Source organism: Mustela nivalis (assembly GCF_964662115.1).
Source record: "Mustela nivalis genome assembly, chromosome: 1".
NCBI classification, from domain to species: domain Eukaryota; kingdom Metazoa; phylum Chordata; class Mammalia; order Carnivora; family Mustelidae; genus Mustela; species Mustela nivalis.
Genome location: NC_139020.1, coordinates 93346359 through 93365500, shown reverse-complemented (window position 1 = coordinate 93365500; position 19142 = coordinate 93346359). Strand labels below are relative to the sequence as shown.

General features: G+C 40.8%; 1 protein-coding gene and 1 long non-coding RNA gene across 7 annotated transcripts in view; one reads left to right on the top strand and one right to left on the bottom strand.

Moving 5' to 3' along the window:
• PLD1 (phospholipase D1) overlaps positions 1-7667 on the top strand; it is a 198841-nt gene extending 191174 nt beyond the window's left edge. For all 5 annotated transcript variants that reach the window (XR_014300073.1, XM_082688747.1, XM_082688746.1 and 2 more), the window contains 2 exons: positions 811-928; positions 2556-7667. Coding sequence is in view for 4 of the 5 variants with exons in the window: in XM_082688747.1 (XP_082544873.1) it covers positions 811-928; positions 2556-2780 (343 nt within the window). In the remaining variant the exon portion in view is untranslated. The remainder of the gene's footprint in view (positions 1-810; positions 929-2555) is intronic.
• Positions 1-19142, bottom strand: part of LOC309843552 — a 67584-nt gene that overhangs the window by 36214 nt on the left and 12228 nt on the right. The gene's annotated exons all lie outside the window — the stretch shown is intronic.

The window sequence follows — 19142 nt, the reverse complement described above, 5'->3', positions numbered from 1 at the left end:
TAACTTTGTTGAGACAGTTCTTGGAAAGGACTTGGCACTTTTGCTGGTACATGGGGTTTTGTGTGTGTGTGTGCGTGTATTTTATTTTTTTTAAAAGATTTTATTTATTTATTTGACAGAGAGAAATCACAAGTAGGCAGAGAGGCAGGCAGAGAGAGAGAGAGAGAGAGAGGAGGAAGCAGGCTCCCTGCTGAACAGAGAGCCCGACGCGGGACTCGATCCCAGGACCCTGAGATCATGACCTGAGCCGAAGGCAGCGGCTTAACCCACTGAGCCACCCAGGCGCCCCGTGTGTGTGTATTTTAAAAGATTTATTTATTTGAGAGAGAGAGGAGAGACAAAAAAGAAGCCCCAAGGGGATTCTCCACTGAGTGGGGAGCCCAATACAGGGCTTGATCCCAGGACCCCGAGATCTTTACCTGAGCCAAAATCAAGAATCAGATGCCCAACCAGATCACTCAGGTGCCCCCTGGGTGCTGACCCTTTGAATGCTAACCCTATACTCCAAGTCTCATCCCCTTAGGCCAAATTCCAAGGACTCTCTTGGAACTGAATTCAGGTGTTTCTGCCTATCCAACAGTTAAAGTTTTCAAGCATCATAACAGCTTAGATTTGTTTTGTTTTGCAAGGAAGGTTTTATACACAGAGAGAGAGAGTTTAATGGCTTCCTCTGATTTTCTTTAAAAAAAAATAATAATAAAAATAAAGGACTTCTGTGGTTGAGAGCCTGAATTACATTACCTTAGAAACAATACCTGCAGCAAATTTCTTGATCTCAGTAACTCATTTTGGAGCATACTTGTATTTCAGGGTTGTCCTTGGCTATCTTTCTGAATCAAGTGAAAACATTCAGGATCCAGTGAGTGACAAATTCTTCAAGGAGGTGTGGGTTGCAACAGCAGCTCGTAATGCTACAATTTATGATAAGGTGAGGTTTGCATATCTCCCCTCCCCTTTTTTAATTGAATCACATCACAAAAGCACGTTGTTATTGTTGCATATTATTGGAACAGAGTATTCTTAATGAGTGTAAAAAAAAAAAAACCAGTACATTTCCAAGTTGTAATAAAATACCTCTTTGTAGACCTTAAAAAACAGAGTCAAAAAGTATCATGGATTATGGTTTCGAAGAGCCATTAGTGATATACTGATCTCTCATCTGACTCTGGGATCCCATCATGAGCATCCTTGGAAGGTGCTTACCCAACTTTTGGATGTGTCTAGTGACAGAGAAAAGAGGCAAATGGTATCCAAAAATGAGTCAGACCTGAGTTCGACCCAGCTCACCCAGCTGCTGGTGACAGAACTATGTATGTAATGATTTGACTTTCTGAGCTCTCCTTTCTTCTATATACTGGAAGGAGTATCCACCGGGGTGCTTATGATAATAAAGAGTAGGCTTTTAAATGTATTTAGCACATAGCATAGTAAATGATATCCATCCTTATGATGGAACTTACTAATAACGAAACACTTCTCTGTTGGGCAGCTCTAATTTTGGAAAGGGGTTTTAAAACAAGCTCCATGTGTTAGGGAGGCCAAATGTATCCTTTGGTAAGTTCTATCCATTGGTTATGATAAAGAATGTATAAGAGGTAGGAGCTGTGCAACAGGGGAGCAAGTTACTTCTTGAAGTAGCCAGCTTTCTGTCCTAGAAATATTCGAGCTGAGATCTGCTTACCATCTGGCAGAAATTGGTTAAGAGTGTGTTACTGTTCTTCATGACTGCTGGAGTCCCTTCCAGCTGGAAAATTCATCATTCCTAATGAAACATGACAGTCTATATAGCTTTATTTGATACTGAGGACTCAAGGCCACAGTCAAATAGGTCATGTGCATGGAGTCTTTTAAAATGTAATTTTAAAAATGCATAGCATAGCCTTGTTTTGATCCTCATGGTGGTGGGAGGGGGGGATGCAGTACAGGAAAGCGACTATAAAAAAACATTTTGGGAACAACAGGATGAATCTGAATATGGACCATATCTTAAATGACTTGGAATTGATTTTCTGAGGTGTGAAAATGCTATCGTGATTATATAGGCACATTCATATTCTTAATACATGCTGAAGAATTTAGGAGGGAACTATTGTGATATAAGCAGCTCATTTTCAATTAGCACAATAAGTGTACAATTGGTACCTTTAAAGGTACAGATATGAACATTTTTGAAAAATGAAGAGAGACAATACAATCTGCAATATTCCCCTTTGACCAGAACCTCCAGTGAAATTCTGAGAATTATTATCTAAAATCCTAACCTGAATGTGGACTAACATCAGTGGAATTCCCCTACCACTAGCTTGACTTTATCCTGAAGTCAGTGACTCGTGTAGATCAGATAGAAGGCTCTAAGATTTTTTCTTTTTGATGGAAGCAAATCCAGTCGTCATTTGGTAGCAAATAAGAAAAGCAACTCTTCAGTCAGGTCTGTGGCCTAAAACTACTACGTGTTTCGTAAAGCAAAGATTTGGTCTGTCAGAACATGTATATTCCATAAAGGGGATATCTTTTAAACTCACGACCTCATTTCTTCCTATTTGTGTTTTAATCAGGTGTTCCGGTGCCTTCCCAATGATGAAGTACACAATTTAATTCAATTGAGAGACTTTATAACCAAGCCCGTCTTAGCAAGGGAAGATCCCATTAGAGCTGAGGAAGAACTGAAAAAGATCCGTGGGTTCTTAGTGCAATTCCCTTTTTATTTCCTGTCTGAAGAAAGCCTCCTGCCTTCTGTTGGAACCAAAGAAGCCATAGTGCCCACAGAGGTTTGGACTTAAGGGAGATACTCATTTGCAGCTCAAGGACTTCCACCTTGAAAAGTACACTGCACACTGTGACTTTAGGGAGATCCTCACAGCCGCAGCCAGCCCTGGTATGCCCTGGGATCTGCCGCAGGGACCCTCTGGATTGGCTGGGCAGGGCTGAGGTCCTACTGATCGAAGGACGCTGAACATCAGGTGGGCTTTCTAACTCCTCCTGCTTATCCCTCTGAAAAAGGGACTGTATTCTTATTGGTAGCATATACTCAACAACAAATTCCATGTTGTACACCAGAGTGCTCTTCCTTTTCTAACAAGAATTTACCTGTGCCTGTGATCTAGGTTGCCAAAAACTGTTGAAACCTCCTTGTTCTTCTCTGACCCCCATTATGCAGCAATGACTGCTGGACCTGCCCTAGTACATACACACACAGTTTGAGACATTGTTTATTCCTAGAAGATGTTGTAATGCTGCTTTCAGGTTCTTCAAGGTGAAAGGGGAATGCCCCTGCCCATCTGGTCCTGAAGTAGGAGTGTTCAGCCAGGCAAGGATGGGGTCCTTATCCCTTTTCAGTGACTGAAAGGACACGGTAGACATTATGTACACAGCAGCCCACATTAGGTTCTTCTGATAACATTGACACTATAGATCTTAACACCACAGAACAATAGGAAGGAATTAAATTTGGTTATTGAGGCAGAGATTTTACTTTGCCTTCAAAGGCAATGACTAGATACAGTCTTTTGATAGGGCCTACCTGATCAAATCTGAAAACAGGTGTTGGATATTTCATTCCACAGCAGCTGATAAAACTCAGAGGCAGAGCACACAGCCTTCAGGAGCCTCCAAGGTAGCCATGGGGATCTGATCCAGACAAGAAAAGAAGATTCCTTATAGTCCTGGAAAATTTCCTGTCATCTTTAGCTGCTGGATTGATTGAAATTAGAGTTTTTCCATTTGAAAATTGCAATTTGTCTTTTAAGAGAACCAGATGCTTCATAACTCATACCAAATTAGTAAGTAGAAGCCTAACCTTGACATTCAGCTCTCCCAGCTATGTTACCTTCTTAAAGAAAAATTGCAAAATGCTTGCTACTTAACCTGTGTTATTATACTTATTAAATACGCATTGACATTCCACCCCGCTTCCAAAGAGGTTAGGATATTCATTAATTCACATTGTCCTAGTCTATGAATTTTTCTAGAAATCCATTTTTCCTCTTTGAATGGTAATATACCCTTTGGTACACCCTAGCTTTTATGTTACTAAGCAGAACTATTCTTACAGCCTGAAGAGCTAATGTGGGTTCCCAAAAGGCCTGTGCCCATAAAACATGATGTAGGTGCATTGATCACACATGAATGGATTACCAGGACAGATCTCACTGGAGTCATTCTTCAAAAAAAAAAAGTGAGGATCCAATCCCTGTTTTATGGAGCTAGGAAAATGTTAAGCAGGAGTACAAAGTCAGTAATCTGGGTGAGTAGGAGAGAGTGTCACACTCAGGAGAGGATTTCACAACTAGAGAACATTTCACAAATGAGGTGGGGCTGTGCTTTATGAATAATTTCTCAGATGGCTGGAGGTGGTATAAAATGACTTCATTCTACAGCAGCTGTAAATAAGGCATTTGCTATTTATGAAGTTTAGATTGACATTTAAAATGTTGAGTGGATGTGGACTACCTAAGGATTCCTTATAGTTGACTTTTCCATATTTTTTAAACTGTACGACAGTCAACACTGGTTTTTGATTTTGTGCAAAATGCTCTCAACACTATGAAAAGTAAAAGCCTAAAAGTTCCCCTTTCTCTCAAAAAAAAATCACTTAACCCAGCCTCTCCCCATTTTATAAATGAGGAAACTGAGGCCCAGATTGGTTGAAGGACTCCCTTGAGTTCACCCAACTATAAGATAGTAGAGGGAGGACTGGTGAAATTGTGCTGGTCCATCTGTGGCCTCCCCCTTGATGTCATCAGTATTCACAAGTGAGGAGAGGCAGCAAACAAATTTAAGGCAGGATGTCTCTCAGCTGCTTCAAACACCGTGGTGTCATGTACTTAAGTGTTCTGTCTCCCCCTGTCCTGCAGGGACTTTGCCACGTTTTGTTCATAGTGTGTCCTCACACCCTGGAACGGTAGGTACCTGGCACAGTGGAGGTGCTCAGTAACTCTTCGGTGGGTGAATAAACGAGGTGGAGGACAGAGTTAATGAAATGACAAACTTACATCATCTCAGGCAAGAAATCTTACTGTTGGTTTCTGGGGCAAGTTTCCTTTCTACTGCATCTTCTCAAAGGCAAGACATTCTTCCGTAAAGATGAGAGGCTACCACTTTACTTGGGTGGATTTTCTGGAAGATTCCATGTAATGATTGCCTATTTGCAATAACAGCTTAGGTAGGGCAGCATTCTGCAAAAGTTACATGGGGTGTGGGCACAAGGTGTACTGCATGGCCTAATTATGGCATTTTAACACCACTACTACCTAATAGTAGAAGTTCAAATAACTTATCTTTAACATTGCAATATCTGATATCAACTTCAAAATGCAAATGATTTAAAGCCCCCGAAAAGCTATTATGAATCGGTTCCATATTTTAAATTGACTTTGATCTTCTAAAATGCCCTTTAATGCTGTACCCCATACTCTGACAATCTCTAATACTTTGTTTTCAAGAAGGAAAAATTCTATGATTATACAAAATGACTGGCAGAAAGTAGACTAGCTACTCAGACTACTCAGACTGTCCAAGCCTACTCCTTGGAGGGTACTGGTCTGGTGCAGGCATTTGCTTGGTATCAAGTGTGCCCTTGGTGACTCGCCCTTCCCTTGGGACGGTCTTCATTCTCAACTCTAAGGCATCACCCAGAGGCTTGGAGAGGCAGGCGGTCATTAGATAGTTGAGTGGCATATGGTAAAACAAAATACTGGTTTTCTTTTAATGCCCCCTTTGGAAGAAAATTTCATCTGTAGGTAGTCAAAAACATGAACAGTTCACATCTTGTGTACTAACGTGGGAAAATGTAATACATCATGAATGAATAGTCTCCCAGATGAAAACAGCAGGCTGAGAAGCCTTTCTGCAGACGCCAGCCTATAGGTGGACCAGATCTGTATGCTCATCAAGAACCACCTGTTCCTCCTCCTGCATCTTCTCACCCCTTGTTCCTTCAGCCTCTGTCCCCAAGTAGAGGACCTCTTTATTATGTTAACCATTTCAGAGAACAAGAAGAGTTTCTGGGGAAAAAAAAAAAAATGAGGTCTCTAAACAAATCTTCCGTTTAACTTACCCTTTTAAGTGACTGACAAAATATTATTATTTTTTAACAGAGATAATCGTCTTATTAACCTCCCTGATCTGATAAGGCACTTGAGCATTTTCTGATGTCTGTCACCCTCTGTAGCAGGGACAAAGAGGATCCTTCATGTCTCCTCATCCCTCTCTACAGTCTCTTGTATAAAATGAGCAAATGCTAAAGGACTTTAAGTGTGCTTAGGAATACATTTGTATTACCCTAGAAGATCCTCTGAGGCCAATTACTACTGACAGTTGGAGGTTTAAAATGGATGGGCCTTGAGAATCTTGAATCTAGAAATGCACTAGAAAAGGAATTCATCATCAGCATCTCTCAGAAAGTTGCAGGTGAAAGTCAGTGAATTCGCATTATTCTTAGGGGGGTGGGCAAGTACCATAAAATGATTCCTAATGGCATTTAATTCACATGTGAGATAGTACTGACTGACTTGAAATTGGAAGCATTCACTAAAAGAAGTGAATGTTTTATGATTTAATTTCTTATAGGTTGTTTTATTTTCCCCTTATATTATTGTTACTTTTAAGCTTAAAAACAGTAATCAAACATAAGATAAATGAAAATTTGTCATGCTGACGATTTGGAAGTTGTAAAGTCAGAGACTAGGATGGCAATCGAACCAAAATGCAGGCTTAACTACTCTCTTCTATCCCCAAGCAGCTATAACCGTCCACTTTATTCTTAATAATGTATGTAAGTGAATGTCACCCTAATTCTGCCAGACACTAGGTAATAGACCATCATGCCCCGTAATGTCGATCTACTTGGATTCTTCACACAAAATAGTTTGGGCCAAAGGCATTGCATTCTCCTGAACCACTCTAAAACTTCATACTGAAGTACTGCCGTTGGAGCACATGTCATGACACAAAAAACAAATACTTGGCAAGGAATATGGATTCAGAGTATTTCAATATTCTGGACAGAACTCAGGCTCCGAGCCTCACCTCTATTGCAGCACTTGGCACACCAAGGCTGGACCTCCTGTTTTTGTAAATAAAGTTTTATTTGAACACAGCCATGTCCATTCATTTACATGCATTCATGACCAAATGATCTGCAAATGCTAAAATATTCACCATATTTAAGAAAAGCCTACTGCTCCTTCTTCTAGAGAGAGCAGAGAATTCCAGAGTACCTCAACCAAACCGAGTTGGAGGAGTTATAATCTCTTCGCTAACAAGGTTTTCAAGTCTTGCTATCCCAGAGCCCAGCATTCTACAATGGATTTATTTTTAAGAACAAGGTTGTTTCAGGAGTAAAATCACATGGTTTTGGTTCTGAAAAGAGATCTTATCAGCTAAAGCAGGCTTCTCCCAGCTGAGCACTCACAGGCATACATGGCTGACAACGTGTGTAACTAAAATGTAAAAAAAAAAAAAAAAAAATGAGGATGGATTGGTTGAAGCATCTGTATTTAGAATGAGAACTCTGAACTCAGAAGACTCAGTTTCCTGTGAACTTTCCAGCTGTGAAGCATTGGACATGATCCATGTATCCATTCTCTGCCTCACAATCAATGCTCTCTGTGCCTGGTTCCTTAACTGCTTTTTTTTTAATGTAAATATTCATTAAATAATTAAAAGTGTGAAATGAGCAGTGTCCCTTTATCCGAAAAACAGTTCCCTGTTCTACACCGGGATCTTGAGAGCCAGAGTGCTGCATGTCTGGGCCTGAGACACACCTGTGTGTCTGTGGAGCCCCACCCCACACCCCGGTGGTGAGCCCCCACACAGGTCAGCCTCAGAGTCTCAGCATCCTGTGCTTCTCCCAGACCTCTGTTCCCCATGGGGTGTGACGATAGAGAGAGGTGGCGAATTTCTTTTAAAAGACTGAGACCACTTCCAGTGAGCACATACTGAGCAAGGCCAGTAGGGATACTGGGGCGCATCAGTGAACAAAGACCAGGTGACCCTTCATGGGGCCCACATTCTAGTGAATTGAGAGTGCAAAGTTCCCTTCTTAAAATAAGAAAGTGCCTGAAATAAGAGCTATTTGGGTGCAAGTATGGGAATTACCAAGCTGGAGAAAACAACAAATGACTAGAGTGAAATAGAATAAATACCAGTCTTTGTGGACACCAGAGTAGGAACCAGGAAAACAACCATATTACTACTACCAATAACAGTAAGAGTTATCACGAGTGACTTTGTTGGCCAGGACCTCTTCTAAGCACGTTACACGTTTCAGCTCATTCAATTGCTCTGGTGCTTCACACACAGGAATGGTCATAGCCTTGAGACTCCTTTACCCCCTCTTCAAGGCTCCAGGGGCTCACATAAAACCCCCAGGTGTATGAGGTACAGGTGTGGGACTGAACAGCAAACACCAGTGGAAAAAGCATGGGCTTCAGCATTCAAGAGAGCTCACACCAGATTTCTACCCTGCTACTTGCCAGTCATGGGACTCTGCCAGCAAATAATCCAGAGGTCTTCAAATGTGGCAATAAAGCCTCACTCATGAAGGCCAAAGAGATGCATAGGTAAAAACACAATGCCTTGCACACAGTAGGTATTTCTATCAAACTACAGCAGATGCCTTTCATCTACTCTCTGAAAGTGAGACAGGCCATCTAGAATAGAGAGGACAACACACCTCACACCCAAACCCGTGGTCTAGACTTCTTCGCACTTCCAGAAGGCCATAAAATGAGAGGGATTTCCAGATGGTAACTAGACCATCCTGAGGATCTTTTTATAATGTGTAAAAATGTGGAGTCACTACGATGTATATCTGAAAGTAATAGGATATATGTCAACTATACTTCAGTTAAAAAAACAACTGAAAATAAAAATAATAGTAATTTCCAAGTGGAGGTTCTAAGCTGGAAGGAGGGCAGAGAGGGGTGTCTAAGGGGAGGAAATAAAAGGTGGTTTTCTCCAAATTCCTATTATGCTTACATTGTTGGTTTCCTACACTATAGAAATGTACCAAAAGTCACAGGCTGATGACCCATAGGCCAAAGAGAGAGTATGTATTTCTTAAATTAGTTTCCACTTTGATTTGGAAAATAATGGTCTCAATTTTTCTAAATCTTTCTATCATCTGAGGCAGAGGTTGTAAGACTCATAGGCATATTTATTTGGACCATATAACATTGTTTAACATCGTGAATTTGTTGCTAAACATAAAAATTGAGAGATTTTACATGACATTTAAGGTTTCTGACTTTTACACAAAATCAGAATGTCTAGGAACAATGGGACACATGGTATCAATTTCTGTTGGAGCTGAACAGCTATCCCTTTAAGATGAGGCATGTGCTGTCTAGGTCCCCACGGTCCCCATCATGCCCTACTGTTAAACCAGGGTGGGCCTTATGACTTGCTCTGACCAATAGAACATGGCAGCAATGAAACTGCACAACTTTCAAACTTCCACTCTAATCCTTAAATGCTGTCACCAAGTGATGAGAGACCAAACTAAAAGAGAGGACCAGATGACAGCCAGCACCAACTACCTGACATGGGTGTAAGGCCATGCTAGATCACCCTGACCCAGTCCAACTGCCAAAGAAACTAGCAGCAGGACCACCCAGCTGAGTCCAGCCCAAATGGCTGACCCACAGAATTATAAGCAAATGAACAGTCACTATCATAAGCTCTTAAGTTCTGGGTTGGTTTGTGACACAGCAACAGACAATTGATAGAGTCAAGCTTCTTCAGGGTGTTCTGTTGCTCCTTTTTCACATTCTAGCTGCTCTATGACCTACTACCATTTGGTTTCCAGCCCCTCCACCTAGACTGACTGACTTATGCTTCTTCCACACTGTGACATACCTACAGAAAGTGCCAATGTGATAAATAGGCAGCTTGGTGTTTTTTCAGGAATTTAACATACAGAGCTCAGCAACACCCAGATCAAGAAAGGGAAGCTCCCTTCTCTCCCCTCCCCTTCCAGTCACTATCAATTCAATTTCAATTCTTGAAACACAAATTCCTTTTGCCTATTTTTATTTTTGTACCTCACTGGCTTTTTCAACAAGGACATTCAGTGTTTATCTCACTAGAGAAAGTCTAGCTTTCCTTGGCTTCCAGGTGACTGGTTACTTTAAAATCATTGTGGGGGCACCTGGGTGGCTCAGTGGGCTAAAGACTCTGCTTTCAGCTCAAGTCATGATCTCAGGGTCCTGGGATTGAGCCCTGCATAGGGCTCTCTGCTCAGCAGGGAGCCTGCTTCCCTTCCTCTCTCTCTGCCTGCTTCTCTGCCTACCTCTGCCTTCAATAGTTTTCCTCTGTCTGTCAAATAAATAAAATCTTAAAAAAAAAAAAATCATTGTGGCTCCCCTTTCATGATCGCAGGTTCTGGCTCGAGCTCCTGGGTCTTCTCATTCTGCACAATGCTCAGGTGATCCCACCCCAGGTCCTGGCTGGAGCTCCCCCATCTTATTACTCTACACAATGCTCAGATGATCCCACCAACTACCAGCTGTGTGCTCACCTGCAATCTGGTTTACTTAGAACTCTAAGGAAGCACATGTGGAGGAGAGGGTGAAGCAAGGTGGGGCCAGGCAAAGCCACTCGGTAATAGATTAAAGAGGGAGTTAACACTGAATGCAGCAGGGCCAGATCCTGCTTAGATCCCTGAAGGCTCGGGAGGCAGCCGTCCTTATCCTCAAGCTTCCATTTCTCATTGGTTGAGAAAGTACCCAGCAGGGTCTTTCTTGAGAAAGACCCCAGCAGGGTCACATCCTGGGCATTTCGGGAACTTCCTGCAGGCAGGCTCAGCAAGCTGCTGTGGGTCAGAGACAGCCAGTGGAGAAGCAGCCAGAAGCCCATGAGGCAAAGTTGTAACATAGGGAACCTCAACTGCAGCTGCAGGAGAGCTCAGAGGCAAGCAGTGGGCATAGAGGGTGAGGCATCAACAGCACCCTAGCATATACCTCTGATTTTTCATGATGTTATTTTTACCCTGTTTAGAGTTACATAACTTCCCTGAAAGCAGGCCCTGTCCAACTTTTTAAATACTCTGCATTTGTCTTATCACCATGCAGAGCACTTTGTTCAGATTATGGGCAAGGCGGACTGAAAAGTTGCCGTCTCCACCCTCTACCCACAAATCTATCTGTGCTCTGATACATGGGATGCTTTGGGTGAATTCAGAAAGTGCAGAGGAGAACCCAAAGAAATGAGCTGTTTTTGTGTTAAAGTGGTGTGGTAAGAGTTGGATTTCTAAATTTTTCTTTAGTTTGTTAAATCTCAGGCACTTTAAAAAAAAATAATATATAAAAATAAAAATAAAATATAGTTAGTTAAAGCTGTCATAATGGAACTTTTATTTTTATTTATTTATTTTTAAAGATTTTATTTATTTGACAGAGAGAGATCACAAGTAGGCAGAGAGGCGCAGAGAGAGAGGAAGGGAAGCAGGCTCCCTGCTGAGCAGAGAGCCCTATGTGGGACTCGATCCCAGGACCCTAAGATCATGACCTGAGCCGAAGGCAGCGGCTTAACCCACTGAGCCACCCAGGCGTCCATAATGGAACTTTTAAACATGAGGTCAAAATATCATTTGAAAGATCATGGAAAATTAAAATTCAATAGTTTTCCTCATGATATTTGGCTATTCACTAGTTGGATAGTCGCCCAAAGGACTTAGTTCAGAATTGCACCAGATAAGTCAGTAAGCAAACACTTGGTGACTTGTGAAAAACAACAAATGGAGTATCTTTCAAATGTCTTTCAAAATAAAGACATATTTCTGGACTCTTTTTCATAACCCTTCTTCTTTTTTAAGAAATTTAAAATTCATTCCCTAGATAAAGACACAGGGACCTCAAAGTGAAGTGAAAATCCAGAAGTTCCTGACTTACTTCAGCTTTCCCTCACCAGGCTAATTAGCCACTTTTCTGACTAGAACAACCCAGCTCTATCAGTCTACTCTCTGTTTTGGAACAGGTCTGAGGGGTGACTGGGTGCAACTCCTTTTTTTTTTAAATAACTCCTTCGTTTGGCCCCCTCTTTTTAGTCTGGGTTTTTGGAGAAGGGAGCTAAGATGGTGGCATAGTAAGAAAACCCTAGACTCCTCTCATCCCATAGTTACCAACTAGATAACTATAAAATCATCCTAAATACCCCAGAAATCAACCTGAAGACTGACGAACAAACTGCCCAACTAAGGGGAGAAAAGAAGCCACATAATGGAAGGTAGGAAGTATGGAGACACAGTTTGGGGGAGAAATGGATCACTGGTGCTGCAGAGGGGAGGAAGCTGTCATTTCAGAGAAATGCAGAAAAGACAGAATGAGAGGAGCACACGGGAGCACACAAGGTTTTTGTGAGTTCTTGGAAGCAGTGGGGCTCAAAGACTGGAGCTTTAGAGGTCCATGGGCTTGGCTGGGATAGAGTCCTGAGGGCACTGCCCTGCTCCAGCAGAGAAGACAGGCAAACAACCTGAAGGCAGACAGCATGGAAACAGTGGTCTGAGGAAAACCTGGGGCACACAGAGGAGAGCTGATTTACTCTTCCTGAAGTGCATCCCTGAGAGGCCCCAAGGTGCCTCTCCTGGGACAAAGAAGCTGGCTGGCACCATTTCCCTTCCCCACCCCTCAGCATAGGCACAGAGACACCTGCAACTGCTCTTCTTGTTCAAATTTGCCTCAGCTCCAGTGTGGTGGGTCCCTTCCCCAGAAGACCAGCAGAAACCCTGCCCACACCATGTCTCCTGCCCAGAGAGTTCTGCAAGGATTCATCTCTAGTGGAGGTAGTAGTATCAGGTCTCATGTAATGAGCAGACCAGAGCACACTGAGTTAAAACTGGCCACACTTTGGCCAATGACCAAACACTGCCCACTACAGGGAAGGAGAGCCTCTGCAGATAATTGGCCTGAAGGCCAGAGCAGCCAAAACACAGCAGCAGAGTACATGTAGCACACACTGGAGATATTTCCTGAAGCACCAGGTCCTGGACAGTATCTAACCTTTTCTTCATAGAGCCATTACTCTCAGGAGCAAGGAAACATAATAGGCTTTTCTAACACAGAGAAGACCGAGGATTAGACAAAATGCCAAGATGGAGGACCTCATCCCAAATGATAAGAAAGGCCATGGCTAGAGATCCAACCATAACAGATATAAGTAATGTGCCTGCTGAGAATTTAAAACAATAATCATAAGGATATTCGCTGGGCTTGAGAAAAGAATGGAAGACTTCAAGGAGACCCTCACCACAGAGAAAGAAGAACTTTATGAGAATCAGAAAGGTAAAATATAGTAATTGAAATTGGAAACAGGCTTGATGCAATGAACACAAGGCTGGAAAAAGAGTAACAAATAAGGGATGTTGAAGACAAAATAATGGAAAATAATGAAGCTGAACAAAAGAGAGAAAGAAGAATTATAAAACACAGAATGGACTTCGGGAACTCAGTGACTCCATCAAATGCAGTAACATTCATATCACAGGAGTGTCAGAAGAAGAAGAGAAGAGATGGCAGAAAATTTATTTGAGGAAATAACAGCTAAAAACTTCCCTAATCTGGGGAAGGAAATAGACATCCAGATCCAGGAGGCACAGAGAACTCCCAACAAAATAAAAAACAGGCCAACATGAGGACATATTGTAATTAAATTTGCAAAATATAGTGATCAAAAAAAAAAAATCCTAAAAGCAGCGAGACCAAAGAACTAACTTACAAGGGAAGACCCACAAGGCTAGCTGAAGATCTCTCCACAGAAACTTGGCAAGCCAGAAGACAGTGGCATTATATATTCAACATGCTGAATGGGAAAATCTGTAGTGAAGAATATTCCATCCAGCAAGGCTATCATTCAGAATAGAAGGAGAGATAAAAAGTTTCCCAAACAAAAATTAAAGGAGTCTGTGACATTGAAACAAGCTCTGCAAGATGTATTAAAGGGGACTCTTTGAGTGGAAAGGAAAAACCAAAAGTAACAAAGACAAGAAAGGAACAGAGAAAATTGGCCAGAAACAATGACAAAACAAGTTATAAAATGGTATTAGATACATATCTATCAATAATTACTCTTAAGATAAATGTACTAAATGCTCCAATCAAAAGACATAGAGTATCAGAATAGATTAAAAAAAAAACAAGACCCATCTATATGCTGTCTACAAGAGACTCATTTTAGACCTAAAGATACCTGCAGATTAAAAGGGGGAGGGCAGAGGAATATTTATCATGCACATGGACAGCAAAGAAAGCTGAAGGAGTAAAACTTATATTAGACAAGCTAGATTTTATATTTTTATTTTTCTTTTAAGATTTTATTTATTTATATGACAGAGGAAAAAAAGCAAGTGCACAAGCAGGGGGAGTGGCAAGCAGAGGGAGAAGCAGGGAGCCTGGCTGGATCCCAGAACCCTAGGATCATGACCTGAGTCAGAGGGAGACACTTAACCAACTTGAGCAAACCCAGGGGCACTGACAGACTAGATTTTAATCCAAAGGCTGTAACAAGAGATGAAGAAGGGCACTATATCACCATAAAGGGGAAAATCCAACAAGAAGATCTAATAATTACAAATCTTTATTCACCCAACATGGGAGCACCCAAATATATAAAACAATTAATAACAAACATAAAGGAACTCACTGATAATCATTCAATGATGGTAGGGGACTTTAACATCCCACTTATATCAATGGACCATCTAAGCAGAAAATCAACAAGGAAACAATGGCTTTGATGACACACTGGACCAGATGGACTTAACAGATAAATTGAGAACATTCCATCCTAAAGCAGCAGAATACATACTCTTTTCAGGTGTACATGGGACATTCTCCAGAATAGATCACATGCTAGGTCACAAACCAGACTTCAACAAGTACAATAAGACTGAGATCATACCATGCATATTTTCTGACCACAATGCTATGAAACGAAGTCAACACAGAAAAAATTTGGAAAGACCACAAATATATCAAGGTTAAACATACTACTAAAGAATGAATGGGTCAATGAAAATGAAAACACAACAGTTCAAAAACCTCTGGGTGCAATAAAAGCTGTTCAAAGAGGGCAGGTTATAGCAATACAGACCTACCTCAAGAAACAAGAAAAATCTCAAATAAACAGCCTAGGGACGCCTGGGTGGCTCAGTTGGTTAAGCAGCTGCCTTCGGCTCAGGTCATGATCCCAGCGTCCTGGGATCGAGTCCCACATCGGGCTCCTTGCTCCGCAGGGAGCCTGCTTCTCCCTCTGACTCTTCCTTCCACTCTGTCTGCCTGTGCTCGCTCTCACTCACTCTCTCTCTGACAAATAAATAAAATTAAAAAAATAAAAAATTAAAAAAAAAATAAAAAAAATAAACAGCCTAACCTTACACTTCAAAGAGCTAGAAAAAGAACAATAAAATCTAAAGCCAGCAAAAGGAAAGAAATAATAAAAATTAGAACAGAAATAAATGATACAGAAACTAAAAAATGATAGAACAGATCAATGTATCCAGGGGCTGGTCCTTTGAAAAAATTAATAAAATTGACAACCCCCTAGCCAGACTATTAAAAAGAAAAGGACCCAAATAAATAAAATCACAAATGAGAGAGGAGAAATAACTATACCACAGAAATACAAACAATTATAAGAGAATATTATAAAAAATTATATGTCAACAAATTGGATACCCTGGAAAAAATGGATAAACTCCTAGAAACATATAAACTTCCAAAAGTGAAATAGGGAGAAATAGAAAACATGAACAGACTGATAACCAGCAAAAAAATTGAATCTATAATCAGAAATCTCCCAACAAACAAGAGTCCAGGACCAGATGGCTTCACCGGCGAATTCTACCAAACATTTAAAGAAGAGTTATACCTATTCTTCTCAAAGTATTCCAAAAAACAGAAACAAAAGGGGGCGCCTGCGTGGCTCAGTGGGTTAAAGACTCTGCCTTTGGCTCAGGTCATGATCTCAGGTCCTGGGATCGAACTCCGCATTGGGTTCTCTGCTCAGGAGGGAGACTGCTTCCTCCTCCTCTGCCTGCCTCTCTGCCTTCTTGTGATCTCTCTCTCTCTCTCTCTCTCTCTGTCTCTCTGTCAAATAAATAAATAAAATCTTTTAAAAAAAAGAAAAAGAAACAAAAGGAAAACTCCCAAATTCATCCACAAGGCCAGCATTATCCTGATACCAAAACCGAATACTCCACTAAAAAAGAGTACTACAGGCAGCTATCCCTAATGAACATGGATACAAAAATCCTCAATAAAATACGAGCAAACCAAGTCCAAAGCACATTAAAAGAATCATTCACCATGACCAAGTAGGATTTATTCCTGGGCTCTAAGGGTGGTCCATTATTCACAAGTCAACCAACATGATAGACCACATTAACAAAAGAAAGGTTAAGAACCATATGATCCTTTGAGTAGATGCAGAAAAAGCATTTGACAAAGTATAACATCCATTCTTGATAAAAAAAAAAAACCCTCAATAAAGTAGGGTTAGAGGGAACATACCTCAACATAATAAAACTGGAATTTAAAAGACACATGAAAAGATAACTATCATCGCTCATCATCAGGTAAATACAAATCAAAACTGCAAAGAACTATCACCTCACACCAGTCAGAATGCTAAAATTAACAACACAGGAAACAAAAGGTGGGTGTTGGCGAGGATGTGGAGAAAGCAGAGCCCTCTAAAATTGTTGGTGAGAATACAAACTGGTGTAGCCATTCTGGAAACAGTATGGAAGTACCTCAAAAAAGTTAAAAATAGAACTACCATATAATTCAACAATTGCACTACTAGGTATTTACCCAAAAGATATACTAATTTGAAAGGATAAATGCACCCTGAAGTTTATAGCAGCTTTAACAATAGCCAAATTTTGGAAACAGCCAAAATGTCCATCGACTAACAAATGGGTAAAGAAGTAGTGGTGTATATATGTAACAGAATATTACTCATCCATAGAAAAGAATGAACTCTTGAGCACCTGGGTGGCTAGATGGTTAAGTGTCTGCCTTCGCCTCAGGCCATGATCCTGGGGTCCTGGGATCACATCCCACATTGGGCTCCCGGCTCCGTGGGGAGCCCACTTCTCCCTCTGCCTCTCTTTCTGTCTCTCATGAATAAATAAAATAAAATAAAAATATTCTAAAAAAAAAAAGAAGAATGAACTCTTGCCATTTGCAACAACATGGATGGAGCTAGAGAGTATTATGCTAACAGAAATGTCAGTCAGAGAAAGACAAATACCATATGATTTCACTCATATGTGGAATTTAAGAAACAAAAGATCATTGAGGAAAAATAAAGAGACAGAGGCAAACCAAGAAACTTAGCTCTAGAGAACGAGCTTATGGTTATCAGAGGAGAGGTGGGTGGGGGATGGGTGAAATAGGTGGGGGGGGGATGGGTGAAATAGCTGATGGGGATAAAGGAGTGCACATGTGATGAGCACTGGGTGTTGTATGGAAGTACTGAATACTTAGTTGTACACTTGAAGCTAGTATTACACTGTATGTTAACTAACTGGAGTTTAAGATTCTTTCTCTTAATTCATTTGTTTGTTTTTATCTCCACACCATATTCATTTTCTCCTCCTTGCCATAGATCAGTATTTTAAAGTATTTTTGTATATCTTTTATATTTGAACGTTTTCTTGCAAACTGTGTACTGTTGTTTGAGGAATTTTTATCTACATGGGTGAGATTTCTGACAAAGCACTATTTTAAACAACCAGCTATGTTGATGCATCTAGGTTTAATCTCTTGAGTTTAATCATAGTGTTTAATTTTAGGTCATCACCACACTTCACCCATTACTTTCCCAAAGATTGAGGCTTGGGTTACCTCCTGCTGCCTATAACCACACACGTGTTGCCATACTGTAGGAATGCTTGAATGACTTCACAACATGGCAGCCAGCTTCCCCTAGAGTGAATGGTCCAAGAGAGGGCAAAGTAGAAGCCACATGTCTTTTATGACCTAGCCTTGGAAATCATAAGCAATCATCACAATAATACTTTATCGATGACACCAGTCAGCCCTATTCAGTGTGTGAAAAGAGTATTCACTCATGAATACCAGGAGGCAAGTATTACTGGGGTCATCTTGGTGGCTAACTACCATACACATTGTCCATTATACTCCTGTTTTGTTTTGTTTTGTTTTTTTCCCAGACTTCTTGCTTTCCTAGTAGATATTTAATTATTGTTCTATTCCCTTTTTTTATAAGATGTATTTATTTGAGACAGAGTCCCTGAGCGAGTGGGGGGAAAGGCAAAGAAAGAGACTCTTTCAAGCAGACTCCCCACTGAGCACAGAACTCTAAACAGAGCTCCAAGTGGAGCTCGATCTGGGTTCGATCCCACAACCCATGAGGTCACAACCTGAGTTGAAACCAAGGGTAGGATGCTTGATGGACTGAGCCACCCAGGTACCTCTGGTTATTGCTTTATTCTTTTCATGAGTTGATTATCTGAAGATAACTCTGCATCCTAGAAGATGTACATTACCTTCCCATGCTTGAAATAACTCTGAAGCCTGTTGTCTTCAGATTCACACTGAGTTCTAGTGTAAGAATGTTAAATGGTTGTCAAATGCTGTCACGATAGATTTCTATAGTGACAGATTTCCAACACCTGGAAAAGCAGCCCATTGTATTCAGGAACCAGAATTCCGATGAAGCCACAGTATCTCATATTCACTTAAGCCAACCTCAACTCTTTTTTCTATTGTTATAAGTAGTGGAATCTGTTTCACTGGTTTCATTTTTAAAAATGTACTTGCACATAACATATTAGTAAGATATCTTACCTTTTTAGAAGTTAAGAGAAGTACAGAAGAGAGAAGCATCCTCTTTGACACTTTTATTGGTCGGCGGAAGCTATAACAAATGCAGTGGTCTCTGAAAGGGAGGTTTTATTACAAACAAAGTGGTCATGATAACAGCTCTGAAATGATACTACATGAAAAGCTTACGTGATAAGTATTCCTTTTTTTTCTGCTACTCTGGCCCTTGTAACTTTTACACATGAAGACAGGGACGCACATCAGACCAAATATTAATGATCACAGATAACAGCAATGCAACAGGGAACCTAATATTCATTTTTCATTAGAAAAAATAAAAAGAAAGAATGTAAA